Source organism: Hippocampus guttulatus, chromosome 1 (genome assembly GCF_054856545.1).
Source record: "Hippocampus guttulatus isolate MCC_2025c chromosome 1, RoL_Hgut_1.0, whole genome shotgun sequence".
Taxonomy (NCBI): Eukaryota; Metazoa; Chordata; class Actinopteri; order Syngnathiformes; family Syngnathidae; genus Hippocampus; species Hippocampus guttulatus.
Genome location: NC_141261.1, coordinates 13,362,446 through 13,378,258, shown reverse-complemented (window position 1 = coordinate 13,378,258; position 15,813 = coordinate 13,362,446). Strand labels below are relative to the sequence as shown.

The window sequence follows — 15,813 nt, the reverse complement described above, 5'->3', positions numbered from 1 at the left end:
ACAAGGCTCAAGTGCGTACATCAGAAGTAGCAGCACAACGTCAATTGAATTGGAGCAAAAAAAAGTGCCTCATATTATAGATATCTATTTTGAACATCGTGAACCGGGGAGCATTAATGACAATGCCGCAGCAGATTAAGAAAAGCAAAGATATTATCCACCCGTGGACTGAGTGACAAATTGCTCGATGCTGTTGGCTCCAATAATACTTCATACCTCAAATGTCGAAACTGGCGACTCTCCGCAATGCGGCTGCACCGCCTGCAGGCCAAACTTGGGCCTTGAGCACCGACGACACGAAAGAATTTCTGCTTTGCGACTGTGGCCAGCCGGGCGGTTTATGTTCTCAATCGCATGCATGGGAGCTGTAGTTGTCAAGGATTTTTTTTTTTTTTTAACACAAGTATCTTATCCAATTTCTTTTGCCACCTCGGATTAACAGTGAAGAAAAGTGGAAGTGACTTGCAATAATCAAGAGACAAAATACATTGACCATCGACCCCAACTAGCTCAAGCAAATTGAACACGATGTCATTTCAAAACATGTTAGATAAGTGGAACGACAATGTCTGAATGTTTTAGGGATAAAGGTAAATGCGGCGGAACGCTGAAAATGAACAAATCTTCACCTCGGGGCAACTGGTTTATCTTCTGCCAGATATAATTTCGACTCACTTTGAAATAGTGACACAGTAATCCCCAAAGATTTGACAAGTATACATTAGAAATTGCGACTGGCATAGCCCTGAAAAGGAAGTACGCTGACTGTCTGTTTTTGTAATTGAACCTAAAATACCTCTGCCGCAATGTGTCACTCAAATATCCAGCAGGGAATATCAGACACCCCCCCCCCCCCCCCCCCTCCCCGGGCAGATTTGTGACAAGGGCATTAATTGCGTCTTCACGTTGAAGCTTCAATTCACTAAATTGAATATACCCCAAAGTATTTCATATTCCGTCTAAAATGTGATTTGGACACCTTCAGTTTATTCAAACAAATCCACACAATTTGGTTTAGCATCAAATAGGACACATCAAAAATGTCCTCTTGTCTACTGCATATGCCGCAGTTGTGTGATGAATGCATCATTTACGTAATGATGAGCGAACATGAATATTTTACAGGTCATTCTCGAAACGCTCCCCTCTGCAGCGTTTGTGAAATGGAATCCTGCTGGCGTGGCATCTCAAAAATAGTTTCAACGAAAGCCTTCCCTGTCGCCACGTGGACTGCCAGCAATATGAATAACATGTAAAGGGGATATGTGCTTTCTTTTTTTTTTTGGTCTTCATTTAAAAGACGTCTGTGACAAGCTTATTTCCAAATACTGCAAGATTGAAATCACACTTTACATCTGCTTAATTTTGTCTTGCTGAAATTAGCCCATTTGTCTTATGAGGAAAGCCAATCCTTATCCTGGCCTACATAGCGCTGGGCCGATGGTGCGTGTGGATTTTATTACGATGACAATGTAGTGGTGAAGCTTGAGGTGGCTGCACTAAAAAAAAAAAAAAAAAAAGAGACTGTGAAGACAGCATTTATTCTACTCGTCGTGTGCGGAGAAACTCAGAATAAGGCTCGTTATATCGGAAATTAGCACCACTCTGAAGTAACGTCTTGCTCACAGACGCATTATCAGAAACAAGCAGACAAGACAAGAGTTGCCTTGACTTGCATGTTTTTTTTTTCCACAGATTTTTGCGTCCGGCGTTGTTAGAGGAATCTATGAGCAAAATTGTATCATGTTTAAAGTTGCATTTAATCTGGACACATCTAAACGTTTGGGTGCGTATCCAGCACTCCCAAATTCCTGTGCACAAAGCCAGAGGGCTGTTGAAGTCCACAATTAGCACGTCAATACAGGTGGGCGATCACGGGGGAGAGGGCGAAACTCGGTCACAAAAGGGGAATGAATAATTCGGGAACAGCGGTTGAACAACAAAAGACGAGTTGAGAACACCCGTCGCGCCCAGACGACATTGGCCATCCGCAAAGTCTACAACATGCTAATTCGATGTAGACCAGCCAGAAAAGGCGCCAATGTACTGGTGGTTCAATGTTTAACACAGGTAACCCATCACTACCGAGGGGCCGGACCGTGGGTGCGGTATGCAAATATTGGGGGCAGTGTTTTCCTTGTATGTTACAATAAAAGCCTGAATTGGCGGGAAGGGAGCTCGAGTGTGATCGCGGAGCAACTAACCGTCGTTCGCTCTCAGAGATCCGCTTCCGCCGATATTGAAGACAATTTTCCTGTGTGCCGAGTCATTTCTTTAACTTTGTCCGAGAAAATCTCTGACAGGCGTGCATGCGCTGTTGTCCATACGCGCTGTTAGTGAATGAGGCCCATTGTCAGCTGGTGGCGGTAATGAGCCATTAAGTTGCGTTTTCAACCATCGGTGGAGGTTAATAAAACCGAGCTCCTCCATCAATCAGCGTAAACAACAAGGCACTCTGAGTCACTGACCACTTTGCCTAAATTGGCTCGACCGTGACGAGCAATTTATCTCACGGTTCAGAGATTGACAGGCGCATTGCCGATGCCGCTGCCGTCTTGCAAAAGTGTGGCCAAACTCAAGGTATGCACCCCACGCAGCCGTGCCCGATAGCAGAGCGTGTAAGGCACAGGTGTCAAAGTCAAGGCCCGGGGGCCTGATCTGGCCCACCACATCATTTTATGTGGCCCACGAAAGCAAATCAAACATGTCAACTTAGATGATTCTTGCTAAAGTCAGAACCCAAATTTCAAATTGTCATATCTAATCCATGACAACAATATTTGAACAAGCTATTATTCTTGACTTCTGATTTCAAAACAAGTTAACCATCAATTTGTTGTGCGCTGTGTACTGTATGTAATATGTGGAGATGGTTCACCATTTGGTTCTACAAAATTCACAGTCGTAACGGCCCTCCAAGGGAAACCGTAACGACAATGTGGCCCACGGCAAAAAGGAGTTTGATACCCCTGATAAGGGATAACATAACACCAGACAGGATAAAGTTCCCATCTTTGCCACATATTTTGGGCATCACATGGCAGGACAAAGTGATGAAGAAAGCACGTCCCTCGGCATGCGCGCCGTGTTCCATTTGATTTATCTGGACCAAGACTGAGTTCTGAAGGGGCTTGGAAGGATAACTGACACCATTCGTCTTCTTCAAGATAGTCGAACGAGCTGATGCAAGAGAATCAGTGACGGCCAAAAAGTTATGTGCTACACTTAGTGCGGTGGCGTGCACGTGCAAGTCAATGAAGCCTGTTGCAATCATTTCAGAGCATTGAGTTGGTGCGCACTAAGAACCCGGGGGGAACAATGCTTAGTGCAAAATAACAAGGAAAAAAAGGTGAATCCAAGAAAGTATGAACTACACGCGGCCATAGGGTTTATTTTGTTCCGTTTTGAATCTTTGTACAATAGCACTCTTCGTAGACACATCTGGACAGAAGATAACATTCGACATTATATACATAACATACACTAACAAGAATAATTTCACCACTTTACAATGTTTTTGTAATTTCATTCTAAGGTGATGCACAGGACAGTAAAGGCCAACAACACTTGGGTTTCCAACAGGAAATTAAATACGTTTTCAAAGTTGGAACAATTGAAGGAAGACTGATTGTTGCATTTCTGCGTTTGGAGTTGCTTTTGTCTTAGGTGCTTTGTTAGCAGCTGAGGCTTAACACCACCTTCAATGCTTGCGCATTCCAAAATAGCTGTCAGGTCAGCTCCTCTGAGCGACTGGCTAATTGTAGCGCTATTCCTCATCTTGCTTGATTATCAATCGTATTTCCTAGGCCTTAACACATGTTGGAATTCTGGAGTCTGGAAGGTTCTGCTGATGGCTGGACCTTCGCCGTCTGCAGCGATAGCCCGGATACCCAACCGGTAGACACTGGCGGGGCGTATGTCCGAAACTGCCAGAACGTTAACGTCCTGTGATGGAAAACACAGCATGCGGGGAAGGTGAGTTAAGCAAAGCAACATTTTGCACAAGGGTCATTCCAGAATTGGAGGACAACTTGGGAACTAGGTTTTTGTTTTGTTTTGTTTTTTTAACTGACTATACGCTGGATATTGTATCGTTACATTTTCCAAAAAAAAGGAAACCACATAATTTGACTCATCCTGCTTACTCATCAACAGTTTTTATGAGATTTATGTCATATGGTTTTGCAGTGCATGACCCTGTCACTGGCACTCAGCCAGTCGGAAAAAAAATCGATTTAAAAATATGATGAAATAAATATTTTACAGTTAAATAATTTTCATTTTATTTAAATACTAATTTTTCATATCCCCATAACTCAAATTACATTATCAGGGTTGGAAATCAATTTCGATGATTTCGTGCTAGCCGCAAAGCTAATTTGTCAAGAATAAGCATAGCTATAGAGTTACAAAATATTGCTGAATATGCTTCAATGAACTAAATGAAATTAGATTTGATTTTAATGCGAAATGAATTTTAATAGTTCCCTAAAATACATCAACAGAGTTGTAAATCAATGCGAATGTTAAAATTTTTTGCTTAAAAGTACATGCTAGCTGTGCTAGACGATATGCTCGCTTGTCAAGAAAAAACTTAGCCTCGTTAAAAAAGGAACCCACTGCTATAATGTCTTTCTGGTCACAAGAGTAAGAAGGTTGTGTTGGTTTGAGTGAAACATCTTTTTACATCTTAAAACATTAAAAATATGAAGAAAAAAAAAGAGAATTTTTAGGAAATTAGCTAATGTCATGAGTTGTGTAGCTCACTTGCACGATCGGTTTGGTACAGTTTGTCACCGGTTGCCCTTTTGGGAAGGGGTGTGGGGGGTGCAGGAAAAGTCCAATTGTGGAATAACCCACGTGCTTGTGCTCAAGTACTGACCGGGGTTAAGATCTGCGAATGGGAGATGTCATCTGTGAGTCGGTTGGTTGACGTGACCTCCACCAGGGTCACCTGGTAACCAGTCAGATGACGCCGAGATGGTCCGGCGGGCATATGCCAGTTGAAGACTGCAGTCAGGTTGCTGCCACGGACCTTGAAGGTAACTGTCAGGTTGGTTGGTTTGATCAAAGCTTTCCGAGGAGTCGCTGGAAAACGAGATTCAAGTTGTTATCAATTCTGAAAGCACAATTCATTATGCATAGTGCTTCCGTGTGTACAATACAGTGTTATGTTTGCACAGCAGGAAGCACTCAAGTGAACTGTGCACAGACCACAGGGGCGGGGGGGGGTGCAGTACTGACATTACACTACGGGGGTTCTTGGATGGGGGTGCGCGAGAGGGTCTGCAAAATGACCAATACACAATAAGTCGTATTAGAAAAAAAACATAAAAAAAGAACTTGCAAACCTATATATGGAGATTGGTGAGCAATAATTTCCACCTCCCCTCCTGAGCTTTGGGCCTATTAAAAGCATTGATACGAACGTGATGTATCAGCACATGAATCTGACATCAATAAAGTAATAGGCCTTATTCATTTAAAAATAAATATTTCGAACAAAAGATAAAAACTTTTTTTTTTAGAGAGAGTATATCTTTTTCCCCACTTGCACAAAAGGCATGTTAAAATATGACTTTCTTCCCTTGTTAAACTTTGACTAATAAAATAACATGAAAACTTTAACTTGGAAAATTACATCTTTTTATTATTATTATTATTTTTTTTTTTTTAAAGGCCAACACAAAATCTCTGCCTCAGAGATTCATATGGATCATTTCTCCGCATGGGCTAATGTTACTGCGGACGCATGCACTATTCCGTGTTGCAATTAGTGGGCGCAATCGAGACTAACCTGGAGGAAATAGTCCATAGAAGACAAAGAATGTCCAACATTTTGAATTATTTCACACTTTAAAAAAGAAGCTACAGCTGTGTCTACTGCAAAGCACAACTGGCTTACACAATAGCACGGCTACAATCACAAACTAAGGGTAACAAAAATAGCATTAGCTATAGCCTAGTTAGCTGGTTGGGATGCCGGTATACTTTTAATCACTTTATTGAATTTAATATGCATAGAATAAGACAAATTTATTTTGTCAGATTCTTCTTCTCCTTTCGGCTTGTCCCTTTTCAGGGGTTGCCACAGCGAGTTATTAATTTCCATCTTTCCTTGTTCTCTGCATCATCTACTCTGACTCCAACTACCTGCATGTCTTCCCTCACGGCATCCATGATCAGACGTAGAATACTCCTTTCTAAAAGTATTCGATGGCTGCAGCCCAACACATGGTAGTTATGTTTAATTGGTGTTAGGATTATGGGGGGGGGGGGGGTCCATGGAACATGTTCACACTTCGTAGGGGTTATTTGAGAGCCCCCACGCTGAGTTTAAATGGATAACACATGGTGAAGGTAGCTATGCTTAGTGATTTTGCTCATGAAGCTTCATGAAGCACATGCTATATTTTTTGACTCCTCTAGATGGTGCTCTTGGTTCTATATGAAGTTTAGTGCAGTGGAAATGGATTAAAATTGCACTGCATCTTTAAACCAAGAGTGCCATGGAGGGAGGAGTCAAAAAGATCAGAAATGCTTCATGAAGCTTTACTTGTCCATCAGTAGTTGTGATGATAACCGAACTGATGCTTGAATATGCTTCTAACAGAAAGCTCCCTTACGGGTTTCTCCATGACAGGCAATGGGTCTTGGACTCTTGGCTCGGATGGCGGAACAGGAAGGCGTAACGAAGCAGACGCTCTTGACTGGCGGCCGACTTGTCCTGCTGACAGGCTGCAGTAGGACTTTGTACTTACAGGAGAAGAGCAAACCCTGCAGGCTGGTGAAGGTCTCCTGGGATCAAGCCAATGCATAAAATTCACTTACAGCTATTGGCTACGTATTTCCTCATCCAACTAGATTTCCCATTGTGATGCACAACCATGACCGAACGACCAAATCATTTTTTTTCTACATAACATCCATCCATTTTCTAATCCGCTTATCCTCAGGACGGTCGCGGGGCATGCTGGAGCCAACTTCAGCTGTCTTCGGACAGTAGGCGGGGGACACCCTGATCCGGTTGCCGGTTGCCAGGCAATCGCAGGGCACACAGAGACGAACAGCCATTCACACTCACACCTAGGGACAATTTAGATGCATGCTTTTGGAATGTGTAAGGAAACCGGAGTATTCAGAGAAAACCAATGCAGGCACGGAGAGCACATGCAAACTCCAGACAGGGAGGCCGGGACCCGATTTGAACCCTGCGCCTCCTCACTGTGAGGCGGTCGTGCTAACCACTGGCCGCCCCAAAATGTAGATAAACTTTTAGAAATGATGTGTAACCTGTGTGCTGGTCTTCTCTCTCACAGTGTTTTGTTTGTGCTCGCAATACTCTGGTACCCACTGGATCTTGTAGTATTCAACTGAAGGGTCTACACACAGAATACGATCAGAAAGTGTAAATTGCATGAAAAAAATGTTTGGTTTTATAGTTTAAGATTTAAAATAGCACTCTCACACACGGAAATCACATTGAAAGTTATAGAAACACCCTTTTTAAATATGTGATAAACATTTAACACAAAAAAATGTTGTATTCATTATTTTATTAATTTAAGATTCATAAAAACTCTCGCTACGACTCGTTTTGACTATTTTGTTCTTTCATGAATTGAGCGTGTGTGCTTCAATGCATGTAACTGTTTCATTAATAAAATTTCGCATACTTGCACCTGAAAAATGAATCATGCACTTAATACACACCTGTGCTGCTCTGCCAGTAAATATGAACCTGAAGCTGCCCATTTTGATAGAAGGGTGCCCCCACATGCAGGACATCGGCCGTGGAGGAATTCAGTGTGACGCTGGCATCTTTAATATGGATACAACGTAAAATATCCTTCCGAGGCGATGCATCAGCATGAGTCACAATAATCCTAGCAAACAGAGCACACATATGGTACATACTGCGCTGAGTGCTGATGTGTACGATGGCCCGAGGTCCTTTCAGCTGAGATTGTTTCCAGTAGGACACAGCCTGGACTTCCACACGATACATCCGGTCGGACCGCATGTCGCCGAGCACCACCTGCCTCTGTGCAGAAGAGCACTCGTGGTCTTATGACGTTATTTGTCCATTTCCAGAAACAAAGTGGTTGCAACGGCGGCCCTTACCTCACTTACTCGCTTCTTCCTCTTGGTCAAGGAGGAAGCGGCGGGCCGACCAATAGCGGTCCATGTCCAGCTGACCTTGTAGTGGTGAACGGGGACATCGAGGTCTTCAGGCATGCTCCACTCTAGTTGGACCTGCACCGAGTGGCCCGATGCAAACGTTATGTTGGTCGCTCTCAGCTCAGTTGGTGCGGGAGGGCGAGAGGGGTCTGAGGATGGAGATGTGAAATATACAAGATAGGAAAATGATGCGGTAGTCTATTCATCTTGTCATGGCAAAACTCCATTTAGGGTGTACATCATTTATAAACTATAAGAAATGAATTTTGTACCTCCTGCAGTCGCACAATTATGATATGTTGTTAGCTAGCTAGCTAACCGTTTGTTAGCTAGCTCATTGAAATTCTGCAGGGTTCAAATTAAGAAGACTTTTTTTTTTTACAGGGACTTTAACATGTATTTGAACAACAGAGCTAACAAACATTCAAAAGGCTGCTGACCTCTGCTGGAACGAATGTGTCGACTAGCAGTGGTGAAACCTCGGGTTCCGTGAGTATTGACAGCTGCAACTCTGAACTGGTACCAGCGGCCTGGTCGGATGTCGTAGAATCGGGCTCTCTGCTCTGTGGTCTAACAAGTAACAAGTGTGGCGTTGGGTTAAAAAAAAACAACAACAACAACATGGACTGTGGTTGGACACAACATGAAGCCTCACATGGGGAAAGCGGCCCACGAACCTGTGCGACCGCATGCCAGGAAACGGCAGCATCATCGCTGGGCTGAATGCCAAAGTTCCACCTTGTCTGCAGGATGTAGACCACAGGCTCTGCGGATACATTGAACCTGGAGGACCAGGTCACCTCCAAATGGCCAGGCGCAACCTCCTCAAAGTTCAGCTCCTTTCTCGGTTTCAGGGGAACCCCTGGGAGATTAATGAGAGCCATGAAACAGCATTAAAAGTACAGTCCTGTATTTGATAAAGTAGGCTTCAAAACACAAATCAGTGGGAATCTAAAGTAGTTTGTTGCTTTGATTGCTTGGATAGGAATTACAACCAAAACATTTTAAAATTAACTCAACTGTGTTTCTAGAGCACTTTAAAACAACCGCCGCTGTATACAAAGTGCTGGACATGGAGCGAATATCATATATACAACAATAAACAATGACTTAATAACAAAGACAGTAGAAAGCACAAAAACAGTCAAACTAAAATCAAGTCTGAGTCATGCTGAGTCAAAAGCCAAAGAATACAAATGAGTTTTGAGACCAGTTTTAAAGATGGGAAGCGAGGGGGCTTGCCGAATGTTCAGTGGAAGGTCATTCCAGAGAGAGGGACCGGCAACGGAAAAGGCCCGGTCCCCTCTGAGCATCCGCTTCGTTCTTGGTACCTCTAATAGTGTCTGGTCCGCAGACCTGAGGCACCGGTCAGGTGTGTAAGGGCGGAGGAGCTCAGAGAGGTAAGGTGGAAGGAGGCCATTTAAAGATTTGAAAACAAATAATAGGATCTTAAAAAGAACTCTAAAATGTAGAGGAAGCCAGTGTAGCCAAAGTAGGCGTTATGTGCTCCCTCTTACGAGTAACAGTCAAGAGGCGAGCAGCAGCATTCTGGACCAACTGGAGATGCTTCATGGAGGATTGGCTGACTCCAAAGTCAAGTGCATTACAGTAATCCAGCCGGGATGTGACGAAGGCATTAATAGCAATCTGGCATTGTCCATTGGGCCTTATTCTCTACGGGCAATTACAAACCTTTTCGAGACGTCAAAGGTTCCTCACAGATAGTCCGCGCAGGCGTGTCACACTCACCTTTGTAAAGGTCTTGCGGAGATTGGCATGTGTGACCGCAGTCGTTGGAGCAGCACTTTTTCTGAGCTGGGCATTCTGCATCGCGATCACAGCTGTCGACACAGGCGGCCGCAAAGCCACTGGCCCTGTGCGGAGGCGGACAGCCGCCTTGCTTCACCTGCATCAGCGTCTGCAGGAACTCACAGCTGGCCACACATTCCCAGTGGTTCACGCCAAACAATTTCTTGAATACAAAAAGGGGATGGATGACAATCGCTACATCATCGAACGTTTCAACAATTTTGTGCAAAGTGCGCCTAAAGGATGGACAATATGATGATGCATTTACCTCACAGAATTCTTTGCAATTGCTCTTCCTTTTCGTGGACCAGGACTCTTCACAGGGATCCAGGCACTGTTGAAGGGATGGGAGTGAAATATTAGTTTCCGGGGTATTGACTTAATGTCCACTTTTGCTTCACACGCTGCTCAGTAAACTGCAATAAAATACCGTATTTTCCACACTAAAAGGCCCACTAGATTGTGAGAGGCACCTTGACTTAATGGCCTATTTTGTCTTTTTTTTTTTTCATATATTGGACGCACTGCACTACAAGATGCAATCTACAATACATCCACTAGATGGAGCTACACTCAAGGAAACACCAACAGAACGAACAGATGTCAGTAAAACTTTTTAATAATGCAGCAACACAGTTCACTTAACCAACAGCAAGTTATAACATTAACTCGTTAACGTTGAACTCTCTTGCCGCTGCTCTATTTCCGTATTCGACTGCGTAACCGATCGCCTTAAGTTTGAACTCTGCCTTGTCAGCATGTCTCGAGCAAGGAGCCATTTTGGGGTCGAATTATTACCGTAATGACCATACACAAGGCGCATCGGATTTTAAGGCGCACTGTGAGCTTTTAAGAAAATTGAAGGCTTTTAGGTGGGCCTTTTAGTGCGGAACACACGGTAATCTTTCTTCGCAAAGGATAAAGCTCATATGCCTGTGAGTATTGTTGTATTATCTAACTTGGCATTGCTGCGCCATCTGAGTGAAAATAATATCCATTGATGAAAGCATTATAATGTCTCCACAAAGATGGCATTTAGTAGCCAGTCTACGGTCTTTCCTATTATGTGTTAGCATTAAGCAAGTGAAAGCAAAGTGATGGGATTTAATCCTCTTGGCTTGATCTTTAATGTGACAGTCAACGTCTCACTGGGAGGTGCAATATAATTGAAGCCTCTACTGCTTGTTGTGAAGTGAGTTGAGTTCAGTGCTTACAGCGCTCGGATCTCAAATTTTTGCCCACAAGTCAAGGCAAAAAAAAACAGAAAAAGACAGCTCGTATCTCGAAATGCTCATAAGTAGGGTCGCTTGTATCTCAAGGCACCACTGTACAGCGTTCCCACCTAGCCTTGCCTAAATAGTGAAAAATTGTGAGCAATTGATGCATCCCTCAAAATTTTTGTAATTGCCAATGGATTCCACAAAATGGCAGCCAAGCACTATTTTTGTCTGAAGGAAACTCTTCAACTGACTTCATCATAGTGGCTTGGGACACCAAAGTGCCACAAGATGGCACCAAATGCATTTATTGCTCATATCCGTGATGTCATGCATGCTGTGATCGTGACGTCTCTGAACCAACCAAAATAACAAAATATGGTAATGTAACACAACACATAAGACACGGACAGTCATGCAATCGTAACCACTATTCCAGCATACACATTGTAGTTTGAAGCACTTAAAGATGATAGAGGTGGAGCAGAGACGTCATGCTCAAAATGTGCAGGTTTTTGCTCTAAGTTAAGTTTAAAATTAAACAAGAAGCTCGAGCGTCCATTGACGAAAAAAGAGATATGTTCACTTCTCCTGCCCCATGTAAATCCGTTTCAATTCCAAGCACGTTACTGCGCCATCCAATGATTTTACATCTGCCTCGTTTTGATGAATGATGAATACTTGGTCCTACTACGCTACTGTTATTTAAGGTGAATAATTACGGTGGTACTTGGAGAGCTCTGTATTTTTTTTTGAGGTGGTACTTGATGTAAAAAAAAGTTTGTTATCCACGAGTCTAGATAACCTCAGGAGTCGTTTTTTTAGAGTTGGAGCTATAATTGGCTGACTGCATGCGCATGAAGCACAGCGCTGTCCACTTGACAACGCGACGCTTGGCCTGTCATCTCTCATCGTCCCTTTGCGGGCCTCGAAAAGAAATCGCCTCGCTAATAGAGAATGACATTGCCACTTCTTGTGCCGTCACTGGCTCGGTAAATCCCAGCGATGCTTCCTTTTCTGCCCCATTTCTAGATGAAATCAATCACTCTGCTCCTGCTTTCCCGCGAGTAAAAGGAGGAACTTTTTGGGCCGAGCTGGAGGAACGCTCCCATTTGACATTAGTCTATTGAGCAGAGTTGAATCGAAGTCTTCATTTGTATTGCAAGGAGGAAATTGCACATTAGCTCGAGCCGGAGAGTGGAGACGCCATGACTCATGTTCTGTGCCCTTGGGTGGAAGACCAGAGTTTGCAAATTTCTTTCCTCAAAAGAACGCATTTGCAAGATATTTGAGTAGTTGGTCATTTTCTTTACCACAGTGTAGAATACTCTTTATGAGTTGGAATCTTGTTTTTGAAGCAGTGGCAGCTGTCCAAGGAGACATGGAAAAAAAAAGATTTCAAAGTACCTGGACTTACGAAAATAATGTGTTCTGGAAGAAATTTCTTTGCTAGAAATTTTTTTAAGGAGACACGCGTTTTCCATGTAAATGCCCTAATCCGTTCCAAGCACCCCAAAATTCAGACATGAATGATATGAAGCAAAAAAATGCATCAAAATATCTAACAAATACGTGTTACAATTAGATTATTTCACAATAAATGAGAGATGTGGATAGTGTAAAAAAAAAAGACCAGGGTAAAGAATAAAAATGATGGTCATTTAACTTTTAACTGCATCCTCATCGTTTTTTGCCCTCTTCAGTTCATGTTCTCTCTCGGAAGTGTTTTTTGCCTGACGTTTTCTAAAGAACTGATCAGAGGATGTTTGCTTTTGTCGACTTTTAACAATGCTTCGAAAATGTCCAAAGCAGACATCAGCATAGTTAGCGATCACCCCGACTAAGGAACACTTTTTCTGGGTGATTCATATTTATGTAAAACTATTGGAACGCCTCATGGCCCGAGGGGCGAATGACGAGGACGCTGCATCGACACAGATCTATCTATTTATCTACATTCAAAGACACATACGGTAGAGGTCCCCCTTAGCCAATGGGATGCCAGGAAGATGCTAGGTCATAGCCAATGGCAGAGCAGCTATAAGTATGTTGCGTTCAGGAAACTCGAAGCAGCCTTTATTTTTACCTTTCGTGTCTTGAAATTTCTTTCGGACCCAGAGGCAATATTTTTCTGTTGTGGCGTTTCGTAACTTGAAAAGTTCGTATGAAGAGATGTTCGTAGTAGTACTCCATAGGCATGTGTGTCGACCGTGTATGTCTCTTCATTATTTTCTTTTTTCTTTTTTTTTACGGTCTTCAAACACACTTTTAAACACATATCGATAGAGAGCAAGAGTTAACAAGAAAATATTGTACAGTGGAACGGTGGACCAATCCTTTAGCAAATGTCATTCAAACGCCCGACAAACTGCAAGTTGGAACTGAATCGTTTGTCCGAAAAAGCTCCTGTACGCTGACATCTCAAACGGCATCGGCTGCCCCCCTAAATCTTTAACGAAATTACTTGAAATAAATGTACTGCCAAAAAAGGACCTACCTTTGTACACTCTTTGTGCCTACGACACCAGGATAGCGATACGTTGTTCTGGAAGGAGACAGAAAGAAAGAATTACACAAGAAATGTCACGACCGTCACTGTGTTGCAGAACGAAGCACAAAAAGAATTTGTCCGACTGTGATCACGTTTTCGGCAATTAATTACACGATGGGAGAAGATGATGGGTGTTTCATAAATCACGAGCGATGATTGACAGGTACAGATTTTCTTTAGTTGAAGATTATTATTATTTATTTATTTTTTGTCCTTGATGAAAACACGATAACCAGATTGTGAAACTTTTTGTACTCGGAGTTCTTTATTAAACTTCAGTGAGCCTCATGTGATAAAGCACCTCATCTGTCATCACGACAGTGAAATGTGGAAGAATGAGAGTAAATTATTCGGAAATTAAAACGCCCGAGGAAGCAACTGCTCGTCAGATTATCGCTTGTGATCAGAGTGGAATGCGAAATCTACTCTGATTTATGTGTGATATTTGGCTCGAAAATGAAGGTATAACATGGCTGAGTTTCGAAAGGTGTCTTTTTTTTAGTCTTAGTCTCCTATTTTGATTTTTTTGTTGTTTCATATTGGTGGTGTGTGTATGAATTCATAATAAATGTCAATGTCCAAATACTACAGGACCAAAAAGTATATTTATATACATTACATTAAATCCATTAACTCTAGACATCATAACTCAAACCCTTTACTATAATTTCACTGAAAGTCTATTTGACAATAAATTATCCGACTCCCCTCCCACCCCCAAAACATTAAAAAGCACAATTCAACGGGCACTGGCTGCCTCATTCATCGAGTCAGATCCTTTTAGAATTATGTAATTGCCTGGAAACGGTGGCTTGTTGATGATTGGAAAGGCAGATTTGATGATGTACCGAGCCAACTTGACCATCTTGGGATGAATGCCATTCAATTATTTATTTATTTATTTATTTTGTTTTTGGTTTTTGTTGTTTTGGCCTGATCGTTTGAATCAGGTGTGTTGCAGCAGGGAGAGACGGGAAAACGAGCAGGAAAGCGGCCCTTGAGGACCAGAGTTTGAGACCCCTGCCTTAAAGACAAGTGTCACATCAAATTTTCACATGCAGCAATAATAAATCAAAGGTGTCGAACTATAACAGTCATGTGGCGGACAGTATAGGATAATGTCATTGTTGTGGGGTTCTTTTCGACCTCAAAAAACAGTGGCATATCCAAATATACCGCGTTGTATTAAGTGCAAAAAAGAAGAAATAAAAATACAATTGACTGGATAAATTCACAATAGCAATAAGTTTCAAGAAGACAACCCAAGAAATGCTGACTCAAGTGCAGTTGAAATTCAGTTTTTTAGGAAAGCCGAGTTTACCTGCAGTGTTGCCGCGCTGTGCAAACTCAAGCAACGGGACATGCACCGTGCGCTCGGGAAATTCTCCAGCCAGGGTGCCCCATCCTTGCTGTCCTCATCATCATCATCATCATCATCATCATCGTCATGGTTGGAGCCTTGGAGCAGCTTTTTGGTGCAGACACCGGAGACGAAGAGGAGCACGAGCAGAACACTTCTCTGTGGCACGCGCCTCGGCATGGCAGCCTGCATTCTTGTCCTTGTTTGTGAGAGAGCAGTGCGTGAGTCGTATGAGAGAACCTCAGTTCAAGCATGAATTTATAGCTGGGGGAGGAGTGCCATACATGCAGGAGGTGTGAACAGTTGCAGTTTGAGGATGTGATGCACTGTGATTTAAATTGTTTCTTGTAGTATTTTTTGAATGCGTTTTCTTACACATCGATTTCACACTGCTCCAATATGAAACAATTTACGCTATCCCTTGCAAGTTTCTTCAAAGAGGCTCTGTTCTTGACAAGCTACTCATCAGTGGGCCTGCTGCTCCCACCTCAGATGAAAAACACCAAACTCTTACAGCAGGCGTTTTCAAAAAGCCAAGGAAATCCTAATTGGGGGGGTGCTGCAGTGGAATTCAGCATCACCAAAAGCTTGATTCAGCGCGGATTCAGGCAGTAATAAAGGTTTACCCATTTCAACATTGGGCAATGGGCAAGATAATGGCACAATGATGGCCTCACGTCAGACCGGATGAAGTC

General features: G+C 42.8%; 1 protein-coding gene across 1 annotated transcript; it reads right to left on the bottom strand.

The window, feature by feature from the left end:
• Positions 1-3,373: 3,373 nt before the first annotated feature.
• On the bottom strand, positions 3,374-15,338 carry LOC147210467 (anosmin-1-like). Its single transcript, XM_086130328.1, has 13 exons — positions 15,080-15,338; positions 13,705-13,752; positions 10,259-10,324; positions 9,931-10,153; positions 8,859-9,043; positions 8,622-8,751; positions 8,125-8,330; positions 7,918-8,044; positions 7,714-7,821; positions 7,294-7,382; positions 6,627-6,798; positions 4,883-5,088; positions 3,374-3,945 (listed from the first exon to the last, which is right to left on the bottom strand). The coding sequence occupies exons 1-13, from the start codon at positions 15,308-15,310 to the stop codon at positions 3,790-3,792; spliced, it is 1,947 nt and encodes a 648-aa protein (XP_085986454.1). The 5' UTR covers positions 15,311-15,338; the 3' UTR covers positions 3,374-3,789.
• Positions 15,339-15,813: the final 475 nt, after the last annotated feature.